Source organism: Erpetoichthys calabaricus, chromosome 2, assembly GCF_900747795.2.
Source record: "Erpetoichthys calabaricus chromosome 2, fErpCal1.3, whole genome shotgun sequence".
In the NCBI taxonomy this organism is placed as follows: Eukaryota; Metazoa; Chordata; class Cladistia; order Polypteriformes; family Polypteridae; genus Erpetoichthys; species Erpetoichthys calabaricus.
Window position 1 is genome coordinate 140,021,654 of NC_041395.2, and position 26,237 is coordinate 140,047,890.

General features: G+C 35.1%; 1 protein-coding gene across 3 annotated transcripts in view; it reads right to left on the reverse strand.

Annotated features, from left to right (window-relative positions):
- Window positions 1-26,237, reverse strand: part of usp13 (ubiquitin specific peptidase 13) — a 355,954-nt gene that overhangs the window by 155,788 nt on the left and 173,929 nt on the right. For 2 of the 3 annotated variants that reach the window (XM_051923945.1, XM_051923944.1), the window contains exons 9-11: window positions 13,851-13,922; window positions 13,596-13,689; window positions 5,032-5,157 (exon numbers count right to left, since the gene is read on the reverse strand). In XM_051923945.1, the coding sequence (XP_051779905.1) occupies window positions 5,032-5,157; window positions 13,596-13,689; window positions 13,851-13,922 (292 nt within the window). The remainder of the gene's footprint in view (window positions 1-5,031; window positions 5,158-13,595; window positions 13,690-13,850; window positions 13,923-26,237) is intronic. The other variant, XM_051923946.1, reaches the window with a different exon arrangement.

Below are 26,237 nucleotides of genomic sequence, written 5' to 3' on the forward strand. Positions count from 1 at the left end.
ACAGATCCATTTATAACCCAACAAATTTGAAAACAAATCAAACCCCATCCCTGAGAAGGAGAGCTTAGCTAAAGGAGAATTTCTTTAAGCTTTTTAATAAGGCAACATTAGACAAAAGAAGGGGAGAAGTAAATATCTATATAAATAAGAGATGGAGAAGGGAGTTAAATACAATAATAGTTAATTCTCTTATTCTAAAATAATATTGATTAAATCCTGCCAAGTTTTGAAAAAATTTTGTACAGATCCTCTAACTGAAAATTTGATTTTTTCCAATTTCAAATAATATAAAACATCAGTTTCCCACTGACTTATAAGAGGAGAATTAGGATTCTTCCAATTTAACAAAATAAGTCTGCGTGCCAAGAGTGTAGTGAATGCAATCACCGTTTGTTTGTCCTTCTCCAATTCAAGTCCATCTGGAAGGACACCAAACACAGCTGTTAGTGGGTTAGGAGGGATTGTGATACTAAGGCTGTCTGAGAGGCACTTAAAAATCTTTGTCCAAAATGATGTTAGTTTGGTGCAGGCCCAGAACATGTGACCCAGTGAGGCAGGAGCTTGGTTGCAGCGCTCGCAGGTCGGATCCTGGCCTGGAAACATTTTGGACAGTTTTAAGCGAGACAGATGAGCTCGATATATAATTTTTAGTTGAATAATTCTATGCTTTGCGCATATAGAACTCGAGTGAATTCTCTGCTTTGCTACCTTCCACTCCTTTTCTGATATATTGATTAAGAGATCTTCTTCCCAATGTCCTCTTGGATCTTTGAAAGGTAGGGACTCTAATAAGATTTTATATATTGCGGAAATAGTGTTTGTTTCCTCGGAATTGAGCAGTATTTTTTCCAGCATTGTGGAGGGTGCAAGGTGGGGGAAATCGGGCAATTTCTGTTTAACAAAATTTCTAATTTGAAGATAGTAAAAGAAATGTGTAGCTGGGAGGTTAAATTTTGAACGTAATTGTTCAAAAGATGTAAATATGTTGTCTATATAAAGATCTCTGAGCATTTTAATCCCAAAACTTTTCCAGGTATTAAAAACTGGATATACTTGCGAAGGTTGAAAGAGGTGGTTCCCTTGCAAAGGTGCCACTGATAAAAGATTTTCCATCTTAAAATGCTTCCTAATTTGGTTCCATATTCTGAGTGAGTAAAGCACAATTGGGTTATTAGTATATTTGCGATAACTTTCATTTATTGGAGAGCAAAGCAGGGAATATAAAGAAGTACTACAGGATTTTACTTCTATTGCAGACCAAGCCCAATTGCTTTGTTTATTGTTTACTTTGTTTTCTGTATTCTCTCCTGTGTATATTAATTGTGCAACATCCACCCCTTTATTATCATTATTTTTAACAACCGACCCTCCCCCCCACCCCTGTGCTCTTGTACCAAATACTTTCCCAATAAGTAAGACTAATATTTGCCTTATATAACATAATTCAATCAATAAAAGTGTACAATTTTGAAATGAGAAGCTGTTTTATTAGCAGAGGTTCCTACCACATCTATGGTTTCATAATATGGTCCTATAAAGTGTTCCACAGATAGCAAATGCAACCAAAGAATTTTTTTCAATACATGACCACATACAGTATAATATGTACAGCCTGAAGTCATCTATACTAATAAAAGGCAAAGCCCTCACTGACTCACTCACTCACTCACTGACTGACTGACTGACTCACTCATCACTAACTGTCCAACTTCCCGTGTAGGTGGAAGGCTGAAATTTGGCAGGCTCATTCCTTACAGCTTACTTACAAAAGTTAGGCAGGTTTCATTTCGAAATTCTACGCGTAATGGTCATAACTGGAACCTCTTTTTTGTCCATATACTGTAATGGAGGAGGCGGAGTCGCGTATCGCGTCATCACGCCTCCTACGTAATCACGTGAACTGAAAACAAGGAAGAGATTTACAGCACGACTCAAACGCGGGAACGAAGGTAAATGACGTTAATTTTTGAGTGTCTTTTAATACTGTGTAAGCATACATATTAACACATGTGCAATTAAACGTGTGCATTTACGGGGTGATTTCTCAGGCTTAAAAGCTCGCCTTTTATCAAACGCGGGAACGAAGGTAAATGACGTTAATTGTTGAGTGTCTTTTAATACTGTGTAAGCATACATATTAACACGTGTAATTAAACGTGTGCATTTACAGGGTGATTTCTCAGGCTTAAAAGCTCGCCTTTTATTAAAAAGGTAAATGCAAACTGTTCTCATTCTGAAGGGCACAAACCACGTTAGATTTCAGCCGTTAAACGCGCAAAAATGTCGGTACACCAGATAAATAAGCGCAACATATTATCAGTTGTATTGTATGCTTACAATACATATAGAAATGTGTTAATCGTTAACTAATAGTATGGGATGGTGTTTTTCGACTCGCGCCTTGATTTAAGCGATTGCATGTCTTGGTGGGTTTGCGTAGCTTATTGCCAATATCTTTACACCTGTTTTTAAGACTTATTGACTGAAACGGGCTTTCACGAAAAAAGTTAGGGCTTTGCTACAGGATACACCCTCCACAAGTTAAGGAAGTAAAAATAAAGGTATATATTTCTGTTTTATTTAAACCTTTTAAGTTCCTATGCATAGCCCCATTTGGCTGTTTTAGTTTTTTTTTTCTTTCTTCAGTAATATTTAATCTCCTTAAAGAAAAACAACATATGCATTTTACTTTTTTTGTATCTCTTTAGTAATATTTTAGTGTAAAAGGATAACCAGTATTTAAACCTTTTATGTTACTTTATAAAGTTATTTTACACAATGTTGAAAAATTAATAAGAAAGCTACATATTTTGGCAGCTGCTGCTTTAATTTTCAATGAAATGAAAAAAGCTCTCTAAGAGAAAACCTCAATGAAGAAGAAACAGTTTGCACTATCTAAAAAGGAGAAACCCTCATTTATAAAGGTTTGCTGCAGATGACTTAACTGAAAATAAATGAATAGTTCCTATGTGTATAATACATATTTATCTATTTGACTTATGCCTTTATTCCAGCAACTTGCAACATCTGAGGTACAATTTGTTACATTACTTTTGTTTTTTGCAGCACAGGCAGGTGAAGTGACTTCCTCAGGGTCACACAGTGGTGTCAGTACCAGGATTTGAACTGACAAGCTCCGGGTTTGCTGAAATATTACTGAAGAAAGAAAAAAAATGAAAACAGGCAAATGGGGCTATGCATACAAATGTCCATCCATCCATTATCCAACCCGCTATATCCTAAATACAGGGGCCAATCCCTACCAACACAGGGCACAAGGCAGGAAACAAACCCCGGGCAAGGTGCCAGCCCACCGTAGGGCGCACACACCCACACACACCCACACACCACTGACAATTTAGAATCGCCAATGCACCTAACCTGCATGTCTTTGGACTGTGGGAGGAAACCGGAGTACCCGGAGGAAACCCAGACAGACACGGGGAGAACATTCAAACTCCACGCAGGGAAGCGAACCCGGGTCTCCTAACTGGCACCTTTCACTGCGCCACCATACCGCCCGCATACAAACTTAAAAGGTTTAAATAAAACAGAAATATATACCTTTATTTTTACTTCCTTAACTTGTGGAGGGTGTATCCTGTAGCAAAGCCCTAACTTTTTTCATGAAAGCCCCTTTCAGTCAATAAGCCTTAAAAACAGGTGTAAAGCTAAACTTGCAGCACCGCTATTCAACTACACTTGCCTAACGCCTTTCCTAAGGGGAGATACTGTGGGATCTGGGCATCCGTCAAAGCACCAATCACAGGCCCGATTAGAAAGCGGGAAGCTGTGATTTGTCGTCTCCCTCCCATGTAACAATCACAGCCCGTGTTACAACGCACTATGTATGTATGTGTATATGTATATATGTGTATGTGTGTGTGTATGTATGTGTGTATATGTATGTGTATATATATTTTGATATGTGTGTATATATATATATATATATATATATATATATATATATATATGTATATACTGTATATATATATATAGATATATATATATATATATATATGTGGATGTGTATATATATATATATATATATATATATGTATATATGTATATATATGTATATGTAGATATGTGTATATGTAGATATGTACTGTATATATGTATATATATGTATATATGTATATGTATATATATGTTTACATAACCTCTTTAACACACTACTTCTCCGCTGTGAAGCGCGGGTATTTTGCTAGTATTTAAATAATATCAGTTTTGTATAATGGTAACAGAAAAAGGTCTAAATTGTTAACCTAGATATACTGCAAGGTGAATAAATCTTTTACAAGTTAATCTACAATCTTATCTTATTCTATCATTATACACATAAACAAGCATAAAGAACCATACTATTCTTAAACTCACTTAATTCAATTCCTAACCATCTAAGGCCAGAGACCAACCCTTACCATTAATAACTGTAAGACAAGAAACAACCTTGGAAGGAGCCCTGGTCTATCACAAGACACACTCACAAATTACATTCATTTATTTATTCTAAAACCTGCTCATTCCAGTTATGGATCACAGGTGCTGGAGCCTATCCCAGGAGTACTGGGTAGAAGTGAGGAAAGGTCCCTGGACTGGGCACCAGTACATCACAGGATCCACTCACAACACCACCATATTTTACAAATTTGGTGTCATTTATGTTGCCTATTTAGAGTTGCCAATTTAATATGTACAACACTATGAGTTGTGTGAGGAAAACTGTAGTTTCTACAGCTATACTACATTTCTGAAAAAAAAGGTATGGAGAAAATAGGAATTTCATGAATAGGATTTCACTCTGCAAAGACATCAGCCTAACAACTTGAAATCAATATGCATTATTAAGCAGTTTATTCAGTACAAATAATGATTAACAAATTTGCATGGCACCATAGTGAGGTGACATGTTGCACATGAAACAAAGAATTTCACTGTACCCTTAACATTTGACAATAATGGCTCTATAAATCTTTAAATAACTTTTTAGGCTATGATGTAGAAGCCTGGTGTGGAAGCCAAACTTACCTCAATTTGGTTTATCAAGTGAAGAAAAAATTCTTGTGCATCTTGTTGTCTACTGGATGCAAATTCAGGGTGACCTTTACTTGTCAGTGCCTTAAACATTCGAGGTGAAATTCCATTTTGAAAGGACTGTAAATAAAGTTGTGAGTCACAGATTACGTGTTTCTTTAGTAAGCATTTAGAGTTTGCAAGAAACAAACAATAAATAATTGATAAAAAAAAAACTCTGAATAAATACACAAACATATTCTCTGAAAGTAGCATCCAGGGGGAGATATAATCAGATGCAATGGCTGCAATTTAAAAAACAAGTTCTTTTTAAACTCATGTTATTTATTCAACTCAGTAATAAGCATATAAAGCATATATGCCAAGCATGATCTCCTTCAATACCACATTCTTATATCTGAACAGAATTGACATTCTATTAGTGTACCAAGTAATTTTTTTAAAAATGAGTTCAGCATTTGCATAAGAAACTGTTCAAAAGAAACAAGTGTGTGCTGTATATAAGTATACAAATCTAAGTGCACACATGCACTAAATAATAGGAATTTTTCGCCATGCTGAAATATTACATTTAACACAGAAGACAAAAATGCGGCACAATAAGATATTAATTTAAAAGCATGATATAATGCTTGAACATGGCATAACAATTAGACACCAACTCAGGAGATTTCTATCTGATATGCAGTTTGGAAGTTCTTCTTGTAAGTTTCCATGTACAGTCCAAATACATTCTGTCAGACTGACTGCCATCTTTCAGCTCTGTTAATGTGAGCAGCATGTTACAAGTTTTGTGTTCCCTGTAGCAAACTGGAGTGTCTCGTGTTTTACTCTTTGTGTTGTTGAATTAAACTCCAGCTCTATACCATTCTAGACTGAATTAAACAGAAATTAAAAATGGGTGATACTATAATTGATTAAAATAAAGCTGCCCTACAAAAAGCATTCATTACAATTAATGGATGAGACTGGTATTTTTCAAGTTATTTTTTCACAGTTATGGTATGGATTAGTTTGCCACATGAAACTGTGTTGTAAAGTGAAGCATATTCTATAAATTTAAAAATATATGTAGCCCACTGTTACATTTTACAATGGAGGTGAAGGGTACCAGAGTACCAAATTAATCCTCATATTTAGTTATAGTTATATGTTAGTTCTTTCTTTAATTCAAAAATATAGGCCCATCCATCAATCTGTTCCTCATCATTTCCATTTCTACACTCATTCTTGATTTTCTTTGATTTGAAAAAGTTAAACTTCCTTGGCCATGAAACAACACATAATGCTGTTAGATAGCTTCGTTCATCAATGTTTACAGATACTGCTTCAGACCACTATATGACTGTATGACAGGTTAAAGATTTCAAGATCCTGCGAATATAGTATTGTCTTATATTCACAGTTCTCTTACAAAACACAATGGAACAAAAAGCAAATCCACAAACAGTACAAGCAACATAATGCAATGTGGCATGATATCTAGGCATAGAAATCAAATCAAAAGCATCCCTAATAATACATTAAAAATCTTGCAAGAAAATTTGCTGTGTGGCCATGCAATCTAACATAAAACAAAATTATAATCTGTAATAAGAATGACTATGAAAAATATAACAAAAAACATGAAATATTTCATTTTAGAGAAATACACTTTTGTGTCAAATACCTGTGATGGAATATTTCTAATGAATATGCTGATGCAAACATAATTTTTGGACATACAGTGCCCTCCATCATGTCTGGGACAAAGACACATTTTTCTTTGATTTATCCCTCTGCTCTACAACTCAGACATGATTAAAGTGCACATTGTAGACTTGAATTTAAAGGTATTTGCATATATTTCATTCACATCATGTAGAAAACACACTTTTTATACATAACCCCCACACATTTCAGGGCACCATAATGTCATGCTGGAGTCACAGAGGCATCATTACAGGTGGATTGTTGCCAATCCTGGACAAAACTCCATTCACAGGCCCAATGACTGCAGCCGATTCACAGTGAAAGCTTTGCAGGTGGATGGTGGCTGATCCAGGAGGACCTTCCCAAGTCCTGCTCTGACCAAGTAGGAAAAACACTGACGATCACTTTTGTGATCGGGAGGGAACCCTCCGTAATTTGACAAACATGCTTGATCCACCGATTGCGACTTCCATATTCACCCTGCTTATACAATTGTGCTAAAGTCAGAGGTGGACCACAAAACCGCCTGTGGGTAACTACAAGGTTAACATGCTTAACATGATTACATATAAAATACACACATTTGGCTTTTAAGCTAATAAGATTATTGTTTACTAAGTAACAAGGGCATATTCTTCTTTATCTATTATTTTACTAATTAAAATATGAGCTATTGTACTAAGACCAATCTCATTAATTGTCCACACTAAGACAAGTAGTGTCAATTTTAACTTCAGGACACAATGAAAAGGTCTGAATTCATTCTGTTCTAATTTCTGCTAAAGACACACGTCTCTTTTCTTACACTCCAACTTCAGCTGGACAACATATACATCTGCTGTTCCACTCCATACAGGATTAATGCAAAATCTTGTTAAAATTATTCAGAATTCACAGAAGTCAGGCTAATTCTGTTCCAGAAAACCTGGATTAACCAGGCCTTTCTGGAATAGATAAGGCCAGAATTATGTGATCTGTGAGCCAAAGATACGGATAACTTGAAAATCCTGTTTTTTAGAATGAACTCAGGACTTGCTCAGGACAGCTCAGTTACTGGAGCAAACAATACTCTGAAACTAACTTGTAAAACAGCAAGTTTAACGTGGAGGATTGTTTTGTAGCCTCAATAATTAAGGGGCAGAACATCCAATCATAAATTCAAAATCCATAAATGTCCTGTCAGAAATGCTGATCATAATAGCTCTGATTAAAAAAAATGAAATTTTGAAAATGTCATACCCCTACCTGAATGAACAATCAACACAGAAGCACAACTTCTTCACCAAATTCTTCCCTAGAACAATGTAATTCAATGTAAATGTAAATCAAAGTATGTAAAGTAAGTAAATCAAATACTCAGTACAAATATCAATGTGTTCTCTTATCCATTCTCAAAATAATATGAGATGTAAGTATAAATAATAAATAAAAGTATTAAGTATAAATGTTGAGGTAAATATCCAGAGTCTCAGATTTTAACATAGTAAATTCTAATTCAACAAGTAGGCATTGAGTTTTCTGCTGCACATACTGTATTTGAATGAAAGTAAATACCCTTTGATTTCTTTTGTCATGTAATAACTGGGCAATATGGGATTCAGTGCAGGCAGGATAACATTTAACATTTCTCAGCAAAAACTATAACTAGAATGGAAGAATTTGAAGAGAAAGTATATTTATAGATGATGACGACTAGCTTCTAAGTTTACTTCGATTTCTAAGAGCTATCCTCTTGTGTGCTGTGAGTTGTGTGCTGACCTGGTGCTGGCTTTACAAAGGCTGACTTTGAGGAATTGGGCTCTACCTGCTGCTTTGTAAGCTCTGTTCACCTTCGTGTTTTTAGCCACATGAGCTTTTCAAAGTGAACTTGCTGACTGATCTGATACTTCATAATCATCACTGAGTTGTGCCATGCCAGCTTTATGGGATGTTATTAACCGCTTTTCATCCAGATATATAAGATTTCCTTACACTCTGGCTGAGCTGGCAAACATCAAAGCACAACATCCGGTTTTCAAAAGGTAATCGGAGTGGTCAACTGCATGCACATTACATAGTCGCAGGTTCTTTTTCCAACTAGTGTGGCAAAAGGCAAGCAGTCCTTTAAAGGATAGTGAATCACCTCAAAGAGCCATGTAAAGAGCACAGAATATATCCATTGTGGTATTCAGCACCGATGCTACACTTATAAGGCACCTTTAGAGTATTAATTTACTTGTGCAAATAGAAAGCATTTCCACTCTATTATTGTGCTGTTCTATAATCTACAGAAATTGTGTTGCATTGTGCAAGCAGTTAGAGTGATGCAAAATGTGGCACACAATCATGGCTTGACCATACCTGAAGAGATAAGCCTGACCCTGACACACCAAATGACCAGCCAAATTGGACAGCAATACAACTTCGTTTGAAAGTAATTAGCAGAATGTAAAAACAGGTAATTAGAGGCACCATTTATTTTTTAACCAATTAATTTAATTTGTGGTCATTATAACATAATACAGCCCTTATATTCCTTAGTTCTTTGGCCACATCTCTTACAGCATCCATTATTACATTGTGTGATCCCAGAATACTGTCCATCAGCACACAGCCAGATGGTAGGCCAGCGGTTTCCAAGGCAGAGGTGTGTGTGCAGCACAGCACAGCAGCACCATCACCACCTGGAGTCACATCCTTGGCACAGGGGTCAGCTTTTCTACTATTGTCTGAAACAGAATAAACAGATGGTGGGCTGGCATTCACCTTTTCACACCAGTTTTGATATCTGACCACTTCTTTTTTTATTTCAGGCACTGTGTGAATTTCTGAACTTGAACTTGAGTGTCACCACCGTGCTGTATTACTCTATCAATTTCCCTTTGTTGCTTATACCACCACTTAAGCCAACATATACTACGCCTTTCTTTGCCTTCACTTCACATTTGCTGAAATTCTTCTTTTTTCCCCCACACGCTTTTGCGATTGTCTTTCAACAAAATACTGCATGGAAGGGGCTATTTTAATTGATTTGCATATTCAAATATGCAAAATTCCAGGAGGAGTCGGGGTGGGGTTAGAGGCATGTGCATTAAAATTCACGTTGGTTGGGATTTATAAATGGAAAATGCATGAAACTTTGCTTACGCAGTATTATGTATCTGAATTTTTTTGTGCGTACATATATTTACAATTTTGTCCGTACACCATGTTTTAGTATGAATTCTATGCACGGCATTATACATGAGGCCCCAGGTCACAAAAAGAAAGAGTGCACTCCAACATAAGAAGAATCCGTCACTTGAACCCAAAGCAACAACAGCAACAACTCAACACAAAATCCTTAAAGACTTGGTATCATAAAACTGTCTGTACCAAAATAAATCAGAGCTCTAAATAGCTAGTAAACAGCCATCCTCTTCTGTGTTATATTGTCTGCCTATATGCACTTACCAAATTGCTATATTCCTTGTGTTTATCAATAAACTGCATTATTCAGCTTCTTAAAATGATTATGCGTCATTTCCCAAGTCTAATGACTATAAACCGCCTTCTACAACAGAAAAAGGTAAGGTAAATAAAATAGGATTATTAATTAATTAATTACTGTCATTGCCAAAAGCAAACTTATAATTGATTAACTATGCTAGATCTCTTCATTTTCCTACAACACTGTAACTAAAAATACAAGAATTCAACACATTTTGTTAAAACACAACAACGGCTAATACTGATGTTTACTGTGGTTAATGTAAAGGCAGCTAGGATGATATAAAAGATGTATTTGATTTTATAGCATTTCAGGCAAAAATGTAAAGAAAAAATCTTGGTGTAATTATACAAGTATAAAATTATCTAGAATTATATAAAATAAATAGCTATATACTGTATAATAATATTAAGATATTAGTGTCTATTTCTGATGAAATATTAGGCCGGGGATACACTTCACACAACGCGACGTATGTACCTATGGATGCTACTGCTACACAAGTGTACTGTTTATACTTGCGGGCATACTTTACATAAATCTGGAAGATTCCACCACGTGGCAGTGCGAGACATCATCACGGTGAGAAAAGGTTCAACTTTGTTGTGTTGTGAATTGCCTGAAACATCCACTAAATTCTGAGGACACCTTGCCACAAAATCTCTAAAAAGGATGGATGTTAAATGATTACATCCATCAATCCAGGGATGCTCTCATTCCAGCTAGCATTGGGCATGAAGCAGAAACAATCCCTGGACGGGGCATCAGCTCATTGCAAGGTGAATGTAAGCACTCACACTAGCGTCATTTTAGCATCACCAAATTCCCCAAACCTTCATTTGTTTGGAAGAAAACCAGAGAACACTGTGGAAACCCACCATGAAAATGTGCAAACACCAGGCAGGGAACACCAGGGACATGACTCCCCACTGCGATGCAGCAGCGCTACCGCTCCGCCACTATGCTGCCCCCACACGTGTAATTAACAGTATTCGTTATTTAAATGAAGTTAACGATTTATCTGTAAAATGTAATATACATACTTTAATGCATTTCATCATGAAAGTGATATCAAGTATAAATGTAAGGATTCTAAATGTGCAGAGAGCTGGAATATCATAAATTTTATGTGTTCCGTGTGGCGATTGCTGCTTACCACTGCTGTCAATGCAGGAGGAAGCCCCAGAAGCACAACTGGGTTGGTTTTAAGATGACATTTATGACAGACTACTTCAATGATAAAATAAACTATGAGCTTAAAGTGGACATTTTCCAACCTTCCACTTCAATCACAAAGACATTTTCACTGTGTCCCTACCTTTTTTTTCTCTGTGGTTCAAATACGCTGCCGTACATTCTGATTTGTGCCACATTAAGGTAAAAAAATCAGATTTGAGTCACATCTGCCAGGTAATGTGAACGTAACATGTTTTTTTTTGGAAAGAAAAAACTTCATCCCTTTTGTTTTCATTTCATAGCTTAATTCTTTTAAAAAACAATGTTTTACATTGACAAACACTGTTGTAAATGAATTGTCAGTCTGCAGATGGGCAAATCAATTCACAAAATCATATTATGAAAAGACACGATTTTCATTTACAAAATGTAAAAATGTGTGAATTACTATGTTTGGAACAGTTATTTAAGAAACAAAAATACTGAGGGAAATATCTCTTTATCTTTTACATGAGCTTCAACTATTTTAGGTTTTTTTTATATCTGTTTTGGGTATTATTTCACATTTTGTTTTATTGAAATTACATGTTTATTACTTTTTTATATTCTTTTAGTCCTGTCCTAGATAATGTCATTTAGTGACAGCGCTTTCTAATCTCTTTCAAAGATTTCTAAGGATACCTACCTACTGGAAGGTTATTGGTGTGCATGTGTATATTTTTGGCATAACAAACATCAACTTATTTACTAACCCACTGCGACTTCAATACTCCTTACCTAAACTTAAAATTACATATAAAAGATAACACCTAATTTTCAAGAATAATAATTCAGGTTTTTTAATTATAGATTGTTTTAATTTTGACTGTATGACAATGAAACATATTTAAAGCTTTAAAAAAATTGTGTAATTGACCCTTTCTCTGAAGGATTCCTATTACTAGTTTAGAAGGTGCACTTCTGCAACTTAAAAATCATTTCCAGTAATATGTGGTTTTATGATGCTGTTGGTTACAATCTTATGTTGAATTCCAAGACATCAATGCACATAAATAAAGCTTTTCCACAAAGAAGATAGGACTCAGAAGTTGTCACTGAAGTAATGTATCACAACATCCTCTGTTCACCAATACTGGAGTTTCCAATACTTTTTATAACTTTGCCTAAACTTAGCTAAGATAATACTGTATATATAGATTAGTGAAAATGGGTCCATGAAAGTAAACAGGTGGAAGTTTTTGGTTGAAAATTTCTTTTTTAATTATATAGAAGTAAGATAATCCCAAACATTGGTTTGCTATAGCTGTAGGTTATTTGTCTGATGTAATCAATGTGCATGAATGCAAAGTCAGCAACCTAATATTAAGTCAGCAAGTTAATGTACTGTTATAAGGGCCTAGTAATTAGTAGCATTATTTATATTAGTTAGGAAGGCAACATACGTGCCTTTAAGACCCCTTTCATGCAGGCAGTTTAATTTACAAATAATTATCAGGAAGTGGCTATAAGTTATGGGTGTTGACATGCTAAGAAAGTCTGTTGTTGCAATGGGCTACAAGTGTGAAAGGGAAATTCCACCTGCACTGCTGGAAAACTTAAAACCCACCAATGGTCTAATATTTATATGTGAAAATGCCTTAAATAACAAGTTGTGTAGCTTCCTGTCTCCTGATGTGTTTGTGTGCAAGGGTGGACACCTTATTTCAGGATGTCATGAAACTAAATTGTATTTCCTTTTTATGTCTCTCTCAAATATGCAATTTGGTCATATTTCTGAAGAACAATGAGTTCACAAACTCTGAAACCAAGGCTTGCTCTAGTCCAGTCAAATGCCAACTTTTAAGGCCACTGATCTCTTCCCTACTAGTTCTAGACAAAATGATGTGCAATAGCTTCTGCTGTCAAGCATTTTTGGTCTTTGGCATGCACATGTCAGAACTTTTGTAATATAGGCATCATAAAAACTTGCTCCCATAAACTATATTTATTCAAAATATCATACTTTCATTACTCTTTTTCAGAACCACATTTTCTATGTGAAGAATGTTGTCTAAAAGGGCTATAATAGCATTTAATGCTATAATAGTTGAATTGTTTTAAAAATAATTTAATTTTGATTAGGCAATATATAATATACTTGTCATTATATGCAAATAATGTGATGTATTTGTTCCTTATTATTATACCTAGATATCAAGCTTGCACATGCCCATTCCAATACCTTGTATTCTTCTTTCATCACCTGTTCAATAAGTTCAGATTTCACAGGAGGCTTGGAGTACTGGCCTGAAAGAAGACCTTGTCCCAGTTTAGCCCTGTAAGACAAAAAAAGATAACAAACACAAGACTTCAGTAGCATACGACTTTCTATATGCTCTAAATAGTACAGTCAGTTTCTGCATTCTATCATATGGTTAAAAAAATAAAACACACTTGATTTAAGTCATTCAATACATTCATCTTAGCAAATACATACATCTGCGTGTTAAAGTCCTGCGTAGGATCAAGTGGCGAATAATCAAATATCCTCTGTAAATTTCCCACATATCTGCAATAAACAAAAAATTATACATTTTTCATGTATGAAGTATCCATTTTAATAGGTATACTTTTTTTCTAACATAATTTGAATGCACGATCAATGACATCAAAGGTGCAGACAATTTTAATATTGCAAGCATATACCCAAAGATTATAAAATGAGTGCAATTATGAAGAGGTATGTTGAAAACTAAAGATTTTACAGTTTTGAATATGTATACTGTAATACTGTCAGTTAAATGCACTGATGGAAGTACACCTTATGAGAAGGATCTAGGAGTCATAGTGGATTTGTCAGTGTCTACATCCTGGCAGTGTACAGAAGCATTCAAGAAGACTAATAGAATATTAGGTTAGATATCATGATGTGCAGAGTACAAGACCAAGGAGTTGATGCTTAAGTTATAAAAAACATTAGTGAGGCCTCACCTGAACTACAGTGTTTTGGTCTCCATATTACAAAAAATACATAGCGGTGCTAGAGAACATCCAGTGATGAGCCACTAGGCTGATCCTGGGACAAAGGGGTACGAACTATGAGGAGAGACTGGATTAGTTGTAAATTTGTTAAAGGCAGCTTTAGCACAAATGTTAGAAAGTTCTTCTTCATGAAAGAGCCATAGACACATCTCTCTATTATAAAAAAAATCTTGGGAGGGAGAAAAGACGTGATCTTCTTGGAAGACACTTTGATGTCACGCAAGACAAGGCAGTGAGACAAAAGGACAGCTGCTGTACAGGATTTTAAATGATCGACGCGCCGCATGACATGCAGAACACGCAGCTCGCCAGCAGCAAGACAGCAGCTAATCCAACCGCAACTCCTTAGCGTGCGTTCATGCCAAACCCCCTCCCACCCCTTTACAACGTGAGCAGTGTTGTACGTCCTGCGAAAAAGACATTTAACCACACCCGGTCCCAGAAATACAGGACAAAGAGTAGATGACAAAGTAGAACTTTGTATAGAATTAAAAAATGTTGGCGTGATACACATGCACAGAAGGTCTTCTCGGATCTTCTCGGAAGACACTTTGAAGTGCCGGGAGACTACTTGCACATCATGTCCTACTTACCAACAATTTCTCGGAGACACTTTAACGTCCCGTGAGACAAAGAACTGAGACAAAAGGACAGCTGCTGTACAGGCTTTTAAATGATTGTCGCGCAGCGTGACATTCAGATCACGCAGCACCAGCTGCTGTACAGGCTTCAAAATGATCGACACGCAGCGCAACATGCAAATCATGCAGCATGGCACTAGCAGCCCCTTGGGGGGGAGGGGGATAACTCATTCACTACAGCTTTATTACTGGCAAATATCAAGAAATTAAAAATGAAATAAATGAAAATAACAGTCTCTTTAAATTGTATATTTGGTTAACCAAACCCAGGGGTTGGCGAGCGAAGTGAGCAGGGGGCAGAGCCCTCTAGTTAAATAAATTACTAAGCAGTGTGGTAGAGGGTAGGACTTTACGGACCTTTAAACATTGACAGGATATTATTTTGAACATTCCAGATGAATAGGATGGACAAGATTTCTGGGATGAATGGCCTGTTCTTGTCATAATTTTTCTAACGTTCTAATATTACAGTGTTCTTATCTCATCCACAAGACCATAGTCATTACGGTTGAGACAGTTTAGAGATACCAATATATTAGTGGTGGAAACTGCTAGGGATACAATAATTGGTACAGGCTGACTGGAGGGAAGAATTACAGACTGCTGTCTTCAGTGATGAAAGCAGATTCTGTCTAGGAATAAGTGATGGCAATGCACATATTCAACAGAGATCTGGTGAGATTTCACATCCATTGGGCATTTGCCTAAAACACACAAAGCCCATGCTGTAGATTTGCATCTGGCATTTGCAATTCTGGTTTTATGCTTGGTTATGTATTCTTGCAAGAAAGCAATGCCTGCCCACATTCTACTCATGTTTCTCAAAAGGCTCTAAAGGCTGTTCATTAATTCCCCCACCAGTATACTCACCACACCTCTCCCCTATCAAACATGTATGGAATATATTGGTGAGAATGTTTCAAACACTCTCTGGCTAGACAGCCCAGTGTTTCTGCTAACACAATGTCTGTGTTAAGCAATGTCTGTGTCACTTAAGCTGGCAAATCCCATACACATGTGGGAAAGAAGCCATTAGAAAACTTTTAACTTTGTTAAAAGAGATGACTGGAAATTATATATGAACTTTTTTATTTTAATCAGAGTCCTATAGATCCAGGTGTGATGGTCAGGGCCACTGGAAGCAGAACCTACTCTGGCAACAACAGTGAAAAGGCAATTGTTTTGTACTTTCTGTTTCAAAACTAATACGGCATATAATTTAACACAGCTGAACACTGTATACTCAAATGTGTATTACAGTAATGAAATAAATATTAAATTTAAAATCATGAATGTCTCAGAAAGGCCTATAACAAATATTCCATAAATCTGAAAAAAAATACTTTCAAAGAATTTATATGAAGGAAAAAAATCATTACCATTGTTACCATGAGAACTACATAATCTAATTTTTAAGAGTAAATCATACTTAATTAACAATATATAAAATTACTTAAATATAATCAAACTAAAGACCAAACTAACAATTCACGAATTCTGAAACTGAATATAAATAACTGAAATACATTACCATATTGCTCACCTCCTGGACTGCTGACACTGCTGAAACAGCATGGTGATTTTTTAAAACATCTGCCTTAGAGGTATGGTTTATCTTGAAATATTATTAAACTAAATATTACAGGTTAGGTTAATTTCCTTCTGCAAGTTGGCCTTAGTACAAGTAAGTATGGGTGTGTGTGCATGACTATTACTTGTGAAAGAACCAAGTCTAGGATTAGTTTCTGCCTTATGCTCAACTAGCTGTGGTACTCAGCTTCACCTGGGAAATTTCATCAGACAAAGTGCCTCAGTTATATTGCCATCAGTTAATAGATGTATCAGAAGTACTATGTAACTAAGTACTTTTCTGTATACAATTTTTGTAGTTTTTTTTTTTTTTATTAAAGGCTAGTATTATTCACGGGCAGTGTGGTGTAATGGTTAAAGATCTGGACCTAGGACTTTAAACCCTGAGGTTGTGGGTTTAAACCCTGGTAGTGACATTGAGTGACAAGTCACTTCAACTGCCTGTGAACCAAATAGAAAAACAAATGAAATTTAACCCATTGTTTCACAAATGTTATAAGTCACCTTGGATAAAGGCAACAGTTAAATACTGTTATTAGGTCACTGGAGATGCTTACTCTTGAAAATGATATATACAACTGCACAGAAGTAAAACATTCTTGCATTAGATCAGATCCTGTTCTTCCTAGTGACTTGGCTTTTGCTGATGGTCACTGCGATACACAATTTCATAGTGTGAAAAAAGAAAGTGTATTCTCTTGAACTGAAATGGATAATCAGTAGAAATTATGTGAAATTTGAGATATCATTATAAGATGTTTACGATTTTAACTTGACTAGGTTGTTCATTCAAATACTTCTTTTCATGCTTTTCATCAGTTGTTTGTGGTCTACCTTTAAAGTCCACAGATGTGAATGTATATGTAAATAATTTCAGAGTGTCCACTTTTAAAGACAATAGATGCAAATGTATATTACAATAGAGGACCTTGTGGGGGACCCATTAAGTTTAGACTTACGTCATCTGTCCACCTTGTCTTGGATCCAAAGACACCACTTCTGCCACTTACTCTCTCTTCCTGCCTTTTCACTTTCTAGAAAAGCAACACCAATGCTCACAGGCACAGTGTCTGGCACTGGCACAATTGAGTTTCACATCTTTGTCAACCTTTCTCTTTACAAATTTCACACCTCACTGTACACGGCAAACAAAAATAATGCTGTTCATTTTATCTTTTCTGCCTCTCATTTAGTCATCTGTCTACCCTATTTGTTAGTGCTGCTGTCAATCGCTTCTGCTGCATCCTTTGTTTGCATAAATCCACATCTCAGCGGGGCACAATGCATGTAAGTTAATATAATATTAATAAACATTGACAAAAACACGTGTCACTCATTTTCTTTTTTTGCGTAACATTACTAAACTTCAATCAAATCAGTCAAAGGATTTATGAGATTTTGGCGTGTTTAATTTTTCTCTTGGAAGAGGTTTTTGGATCTAAAACATTGGCATATTGAAATGTCCTTTCTTAGCAGATTCCTACTGGCCTAGATGTACAATCCTGCCAAATGTAATCCTTTTAATGAAATAGGAAATAGTGTTTTTGTTGATGAGCAAGTGCATGAGTGAGTAAACTTTATTTTATTTAGATATATATGGAGCTAGGAACTTCAAAATCTGATCAACAGCAATTTAATTTCATAATTATGCAGCTGGCAAGACAATTACCTTATAATGGGTTTGAATAAGATGTACAGGTATATACTTTTACTCTTTACATAGCACAAACTATCAAGCACCACACTATTAGAAGTGTTTAAATAATTTCACTGGAACCTTACTTTCAAAATAAGTGCTATACATGTTATTTTCAGTTCAATTTATTTTTGTAAAGTGTTTTTCAATAAATAGTTTGAAAGTGCTTAAACATTTTTACAATTAATAAATTAATACAATTAATAAAATTAATTCACTAATAATTATAATGCACTAACAGTAAATATTAAACAATACAACATGTAAATACATAACCACAAAAATTATATGAAACCCATAATAAAATGGTATTATTTTCAAAGAATAACATCAATAAATCATGAAAATATTTTATTGATATTATAAATGCCTTACTTGTGCATTTGAATTGAACAAATGTAACGTACAATATGAGACAGGAAATCAGGCAATGCCATTGAAGGATTATCTCCATCAGTGATGGAAGTCAGACCTTCTCTGAGCTGGCCAAGCTTAAAAAAAGCATAGCCAAATGTGCTCCATGAAAGCGCCTACATCTTCAGCATGAAACATATCTAGCAATATGGTGATACAGTATTTCTTCACTAGGAAGCAGATATTTTATAACAACAGTCAAAACCAAGAAAATAGTTAAATAAAAGTATATTTCAGTAAAATTAAAATCAATAAATTTTGATTCATGAGTCTTTTACTAAGTTTTAATTAGTTTTAATCCTGAACTGAGAAATGTACTAGCCTCTTATGGTATTTTGTCCTGCAGTTTTCTGTGATTAAATATTTAAATATTGTACAGAGTATCTCATAAAATAATAGAACACAAAATATTTCATTGTTAGATGCCTAGCCTCCAAACAGTGGACTCTTTTTAGATCAACATTTCATATTCATACATCACTTCAAAGTAAAGCCCCTCTTCTTTTTGGTTGTATAATTCCTACTCTCGTCAATCAAAAGTGGCAACCTTCCATTCAGTGAGAAAGACAGGCCTTTTCAAATTTAGGCTCCTCTGCTTATCCTCACTTTCAGATGGAAGAGGTGACTGGCATTGGCTCTCTAAACTTATGCTGATAGAAGCATTTGAAGCCTGGTATACTGTATACTTAATTTAGAGGAGAATTTATGACTGTAAAAATTAATAAACTGAGGTAATCAAATATAAAGAAAGGAAGTGCAAGGTTTACACTGGACGTCTCATTCTGCTTGTCACATAAAGTATGGCTTCATTAATTTAATACAGGAACAAAAACTGGAGAAATTGCTCATAGCTGATTAAATATATTACATACAATCACTTCTGAAAGTTTCACCAGATATTCTAATAGGTAAAGTCACTTTCAGTTTCTTTTTATATAAATTGAGGCACAGAGAAATTTACATGGTTCATTAATTAAACAAATGAATGAACTAAATATAATATTGTAAGGATTACAAACCGGTACTATTATTAAGCACAAATCTTTAGTAAAAGATGAGTAAAAGATGGATAAAAAAAAGCCCTCAAAAAAGAGTCGATGGGTTCAAAGTATCAAAGAATATTTTTTCAAAGTAGTTAATCAACATGAAACCAAATAGTGCTGAGTATATTACAGTTTTATGATAATTTGCTTACTGAGTATTTGATAAATGTAACAAACTTTTAAAACAAAGTGCAACTGCACATACTGTACATCAGCAAACTGCTCTCACTACAGTTGATTGTCTTAACATTCAAGCAGCACCAAATGACACAGTTAAAGTACGATGCCTGCCATCATTAGCCATTTATAGGGTAAAGCCTAAGAAAAAATTGTATCAATGATTAAAGTTTCTAGAACAATACCTAACATTAATGTGAATACCATTCTACTAGAGAGGGGCAGAAAGGTGACAGGTTTCTGAACCGAAGCCAAGTTGAGGGAAGAGGTTTGAATGTTGTTTATATAATGGAACATAAAAAAGTGACAGAGTCAAGATGAAGAATTGACAAAGCTAGTAAAAAGATGGACAGACAAAGACAGAGATATCACCTGATTTGAGGAATAATTATGCTATCAGTTTTAAATCCTCACAGGATTCACTTATTAACTGAAGATAGGACTCTTGAACAACAAATGAGGAGGAGAGGCAGATCTTCATATTAAAAAGTCAGTTCCATGTGACCTTAGTTTCTTACCTATGTTTGAAGATTATTCCATAAGTATATAGTTAAAAAATATTTTACCAAAAAAAGGTGCATTTTGCACATTTTGAGCAAACAAACTGGATAACTGACGTGGATTATGTGACACAAGTAACATGAGATTTTTTTTTTTTGTAAAGCATTGGTCACTATTGGTTTTTATTATACACTTTTTTGCACATAACTTTTTTATGAATTAGAATGTTACAATTTCTTGTGTTATTTTATTGAGTTAATTCCAATGTCTGGTCTAAATTCCATGTTCATTATTGAACCGGAAATATTTTTAATTGGAGAAATGCTAGTGTTTTTAGTATTTATTTCCGCCACTGTATCATAAACTTTTTTCTCACCATTCTGCATGAAATAAGATTACATTTTTTTTCTTGGCCATTACCTACAAACCACATGGGGTAAGTAACTTATAAAATCTCTTTTTTTGGTGAAGTATTTCTTTATAAAGAAAAGTCTAAAGCAAACAAATTGGTAATAAAACAATAAATATAATTCAAAACAGGAAATAGAATCCTGAGGCATATCACTGTCGGTGTAAGCATTAGTAAAGCAGAGAGAAATAAATTCTTCCAAAAGGTCATTTTTAAAAGGATGGTATGTATGGTCACTTAGATTAGTTACTTGACTCATGGTGCTAGATAAGGAATAAAACGGAAAATAACTTATTCAATGCAGTTTATTTATGTTGTCTTAAGTAACATTTTTTTTAAATATGTCTTTTTAAATGACCTCCACCATTAACAATTAACAACAATTGTTCAGTGTATCCTTGTTTATATTTAACAATTAAATAAACTGAGGAAAAAAGTTGAGGTACATAGGTAAATTATTCCTAAAAATGTATGCTTTATTTGTGTATTTTATATAGGTGATAGGATAAATCAGCCAACAGTCCAATTTGAAATATTTAAAGTGACATATTGTACCAAATGCCAAAGGCTCCATTCTTCAGCAAGACAGAAATGAAAACTCTCTGTGATGCATCAGCGGCCTTGTTTATAGGATACATCTCAGATTGTGTACTGCTGCAATAAATAGTACACTAAATAGAGGGTGGTATGTCACCTGCCACAGAATTTGTGCTTTTATGAACTCCGAAAATTTTACTACACAGTCAAAAATACCTTCACCTATCTTAATGATGCATTGGTTTTTTTAGCAATAGATTGTAACCAAGCAGTTTTTGCTCAAAATATGCAATCAGCAAACTGGCACGTAATTTTTTTTTTCGTAATTGCTTGAAAAACATGCAAGATGTCTGCATACATAATGCACTTCCAAGTCTCCAAATCTGCCACTAAAGCAAACTGAACTATGTATGTGGTGCTGCTTTCTTGTACCTGTTCAAAGTCTTAGTGCTAGTGAGTCTGCAGATAAAAAGAGAAAATGTAATTTCAGGACATGATAAAAGCAGGACAATCCTTTGTGTCTGTGGGAATTTTAGAACAAAGTGGACATTGCTCATTCTGCTAGGCTTTTTAGTGGCACACCAAGCCTATTAAGACAGCAGATTAACAGGTATACAGAAATCCAGGTTCACCTTCCTCCAACCTGGATTCCAAACTATGTGACTGAACTCCATTTTGTCCCAACCTCAGCCTATACTTCATCTGATATCAAAACTGTAAATCAGAGTTGAACTGATATCATTGCTGGGGCCCCTTCAGACAAAAAATCGCAAAATGGACACTCGAGTCAAAACAAAGAGCTATAATTCAACAAATGACAAATGTGATGGACAAAATATTGTGCCTAGAAAGTGAACTGACCTGAGACTGAAAGTTACTTTAATCCAATCACAAGTGGTTACACATTCCTTTAAAAACTAGCCTCACTTCTCACATGGGTGAAAAATCTAGGCACTCTGTCCAAAATGACCTCTTGCACTCTCTAAAACCACCGCCATCCAAAACCTAAAAGCTGACGAGCCGCTCACTTTTTGAGGAACTAAAAGGTGACAATCACTTCTCTTTGTGGACCTGAAAGCTCTGTGGAAGTAACTAAACACCATTCCAAGAAGACTAAGAAGTAGCCATTCCTTCAAGATGGAATCTTCAGCATCTAAACTGTTGTACCAGAAAGAGTACTGCTTTTCCCTATGAAGTTGGGGAGGGCACAGCAAATAGCTTAACTGAGAAAGGCACAGCACACCATGAGCAAAGTATCACATCGCAAAGAGAAAGAGTGATCACCAAAGCAAGAAGTTCCTCTAACTGAACCCAAATAACAGTAACAGCTCCACACAACATTGGACATCATCTTTGAAGACTTGGTATAATAAAGCTGTTTGTCTGTGTTACTTGTTTGTCTGTCTTGTATCCTGTCTTACATGTAAATATACATTTACAGTTATCATCTATACATATTAATAAAAGGCAAAGCCCTCACTGACTCACTGACTGACTGACTGACTGACTGACTCATCACTAATTCTCGAACTTCCCGTGTAGGTGGAAGGCTGAAATTTGGCAGGCTCATTCCTTACAGCTTACTTACAAAAGTTAGGCAGGTTTCATTTCGAAATTCTACGCGTAATGGTCATAACTGGAACATGTTTTTTGTCCATATACTCTAATGGAGGAGGCGGAGTCACGTATGGCGTCATCACACCTCCTACGTAATCACGTGAACTAAAAACAAGGAAGAGATTTACAGTACGAGTCAAACGCGGGAACGAAGGTAAATGACGTTAATTTTTGAGTGTCTTTTAATACTGTGTAAGCATACATATTAACACATGTGCAATTAAAAGTGTGCATTTACGGGGTGATTTCTCAGGCTTAAAAGCTCGCCTTTTACTAAAAAGGTAAATGCAAACTTGTTTTCATTCTGAAGGGCACAAACCACGTTAGATTTCAGACGTTAAACGCGCAAAAATGTCAGTACACCAGATAATTAAGCGCAACATATTATCAGTTGTATTGTATGCTTACAATACATATAGAAATGTGTTAATCGTTAACTAATATTATGGGATGGTGTTTTTCGACTCGCGCCTTGATTTAAACGATTGCATTTCTTGGTGGGTTTGCGTAGCTTATTGTCAATATCTTTACACCTCTTTTTAAGACTTAATTTAAAAAGGTTTTCTTTTCTTCTTAATTAAAATTTAAAAGCAATACTTCACCGCTGCGAAGCCCCTCTAGCGCTGACGTCCGAGGTTCGATTACTGTAAGCGAGTGCAGTGAGTGTGTACGCCTGATGAGCCAAGAATAAGGGGGAAAGACGTGTCGCGTACTCTTTGCATTATTTGACAGTAAACTATTTTCAAACATTCTATGATCTGCTTCTCACAACTGAAGGCACCGTTGCTGATGTTACCGCACTAACTGGCAAACCATAAGCGTTACCTGGTAGGTAACCAGCCACTCACTTCACTCCCTTACGGGAATCGAACCTCTGAGGTTTCCTTTTCTTCTTAATTAAAATTTAAAAGCAATACTTCACCGCTGCTAAGCCCCTCTAGCGCTGACGTCCGAGGTTCAATTACCGTAAGCAAGTGCAGTGAGTGTGTACGCCTGATGAGCCAAGAATAAGGGGGAAAGACGTGTCGCGTACTCTTTGCATTATTTGACAGTAAACTATTTTCAACCATTCTATGATCTGCTTCTCACAACTGAAGGCACCGTGGCTGATGTTACCTCACTTGCTGGCCAACCATAAGCGTTACCTGGTAGGTAACCAGCCACTCACTTCACTCCCTTATGGGAATCGAACCTCGGACGTCAGCGCTACAGGCAAAGCCCCTAAAATTGCGCCACGGCGTGTGGTTCGTTTATTTGACAACATGTAGATCGGGGTAATTACATTCACGGCATTCGTAGTCTGATTCACAATCTGATTGTATGGGTGGTTACCTACCAGGTAACGCTTATAGTTGGCCAGCAAGTCAGGTCGAAGTGATCACTCGAGTGAAGGCAGCTTCACAAAAAAACAGATCCTTAACAAACTGTTATTAGTATATTTTCCCTCAATTTAAAAAGGTTTTCTTTTCTTCTTAATAAAAATTTAAAAGCGGTACTTCGCCGGTGCGAAGCGCATGGATTTGACCGACTGACACATACAGACATATTCATGAGTGCAGGTACTTCGGAAAGAAAGCACCGTGTAAACCTAAAGTTTAAATTAAGTTCATACACCTACAAATGGTTGCCATTCATTTGAGGCAACATTGCTTTTCTTCTGTACAACTATACGTTGCATTCTCAACAGTGTGCTTGCACGGCTTCGGATATAGATATATATATATATATATGTATGTATGTCTATATATAAATATGTAAGCTTATAAGTACTGCCTTACTTCTCTTTAAGAAAGGAAGATGTAATGATACTTGATTTAAACGATTCCATGTCTTGGTGGGTTTGTGTAGCTTATTGTCAATATCTTTACACCATTTTTTAAGACTTATTGACTGAAATGGGCTTTCACGAAAAAAGTTAGGGCTTTGCTACAGGATACACCCTCCACAAGTTAAGCAAGTAAAAATAAAATATATATTTCTGTTTTATTTAAACCTTTCAAGTTCGTATGCATAGCCCCATTTGGCTGTTTAATTTTTTTTTTCTTTCTTCAGTAATATTTAATCTCCTTAAACAAAAAGAACATATCTATTTTACTTTCTTTGTATCTCTTTAGTAATATTTTAGTGTTAAAGGATAACCAGTATTTAAACCTTTTATGTTACTTTATAAATTTATTTTACACAATGTTGAAAAATTAATAAGAAAGCTACATATTTTTGCAGCTGCTGCTTTAATTTTCAATGAAATGAAAAAAGCTCTCCAAGAGAAAACGTCAATGAAGAAGAAACAGTTTGCACTATCTAAAAAGGAGAAACCCTCATTTATAAAAGTTTGCTGCAGATGACTTAACTGAAAATAAATGAATAGTTCCTATGTGTATAATACATATTTATCTATTTGACTTATGCCTTTATTCCAGCAACTTGCAACATCTGAGGTACAATTTGTTACATTGCTTTTGTTTTTTGCAGCACAGGCAGGTGAAGTGACTTCCTCAGGGTCACACAGTGGTGTCAGTACCAAGATTTGAACTGACAAGCTCCAGGTTTGCTGAAATATTACTGAACAAAGAAAAAAAACGAAAACGGGCAAATGGGGCTATGCATACAAATGTCCATCCATCCATTATCCAACCCGCTATATCCTAAATACAGGAGCCAATAAGTAGATATGTATATATACAGTAGATATATATATATATATATATATATATATATATATATATATATATATATATATATATATATATATATATATATTTATATATATATATATATGTGAATGTATGTATGTATATATGTATGTCTATATTTATATCTATACTAGCAAAATACCCGCGCTTCGCAGCGGAGAAGTAGTGTGTTAAAGAGGTTATGAAAAAAAAAAGGAAACATTTTAAAAATAACGTAACATGATTGTCAATGTAATTGTGTTGTCATTGTTATAAGTGTTGCTGTCTTTTATATATATATATATATATATATATATATATAATATACACACACACACATAAACATGTATATACATATACATATATATATATACATATCTACATATACACATATCTACATATATATACATATACACATCCACATATATATACATGTATATATATATATTATATATATATATATATATATATATATATATATACATACAGTATACATATATATACATATACACACACAGACACATATATATACATAAATATTTACA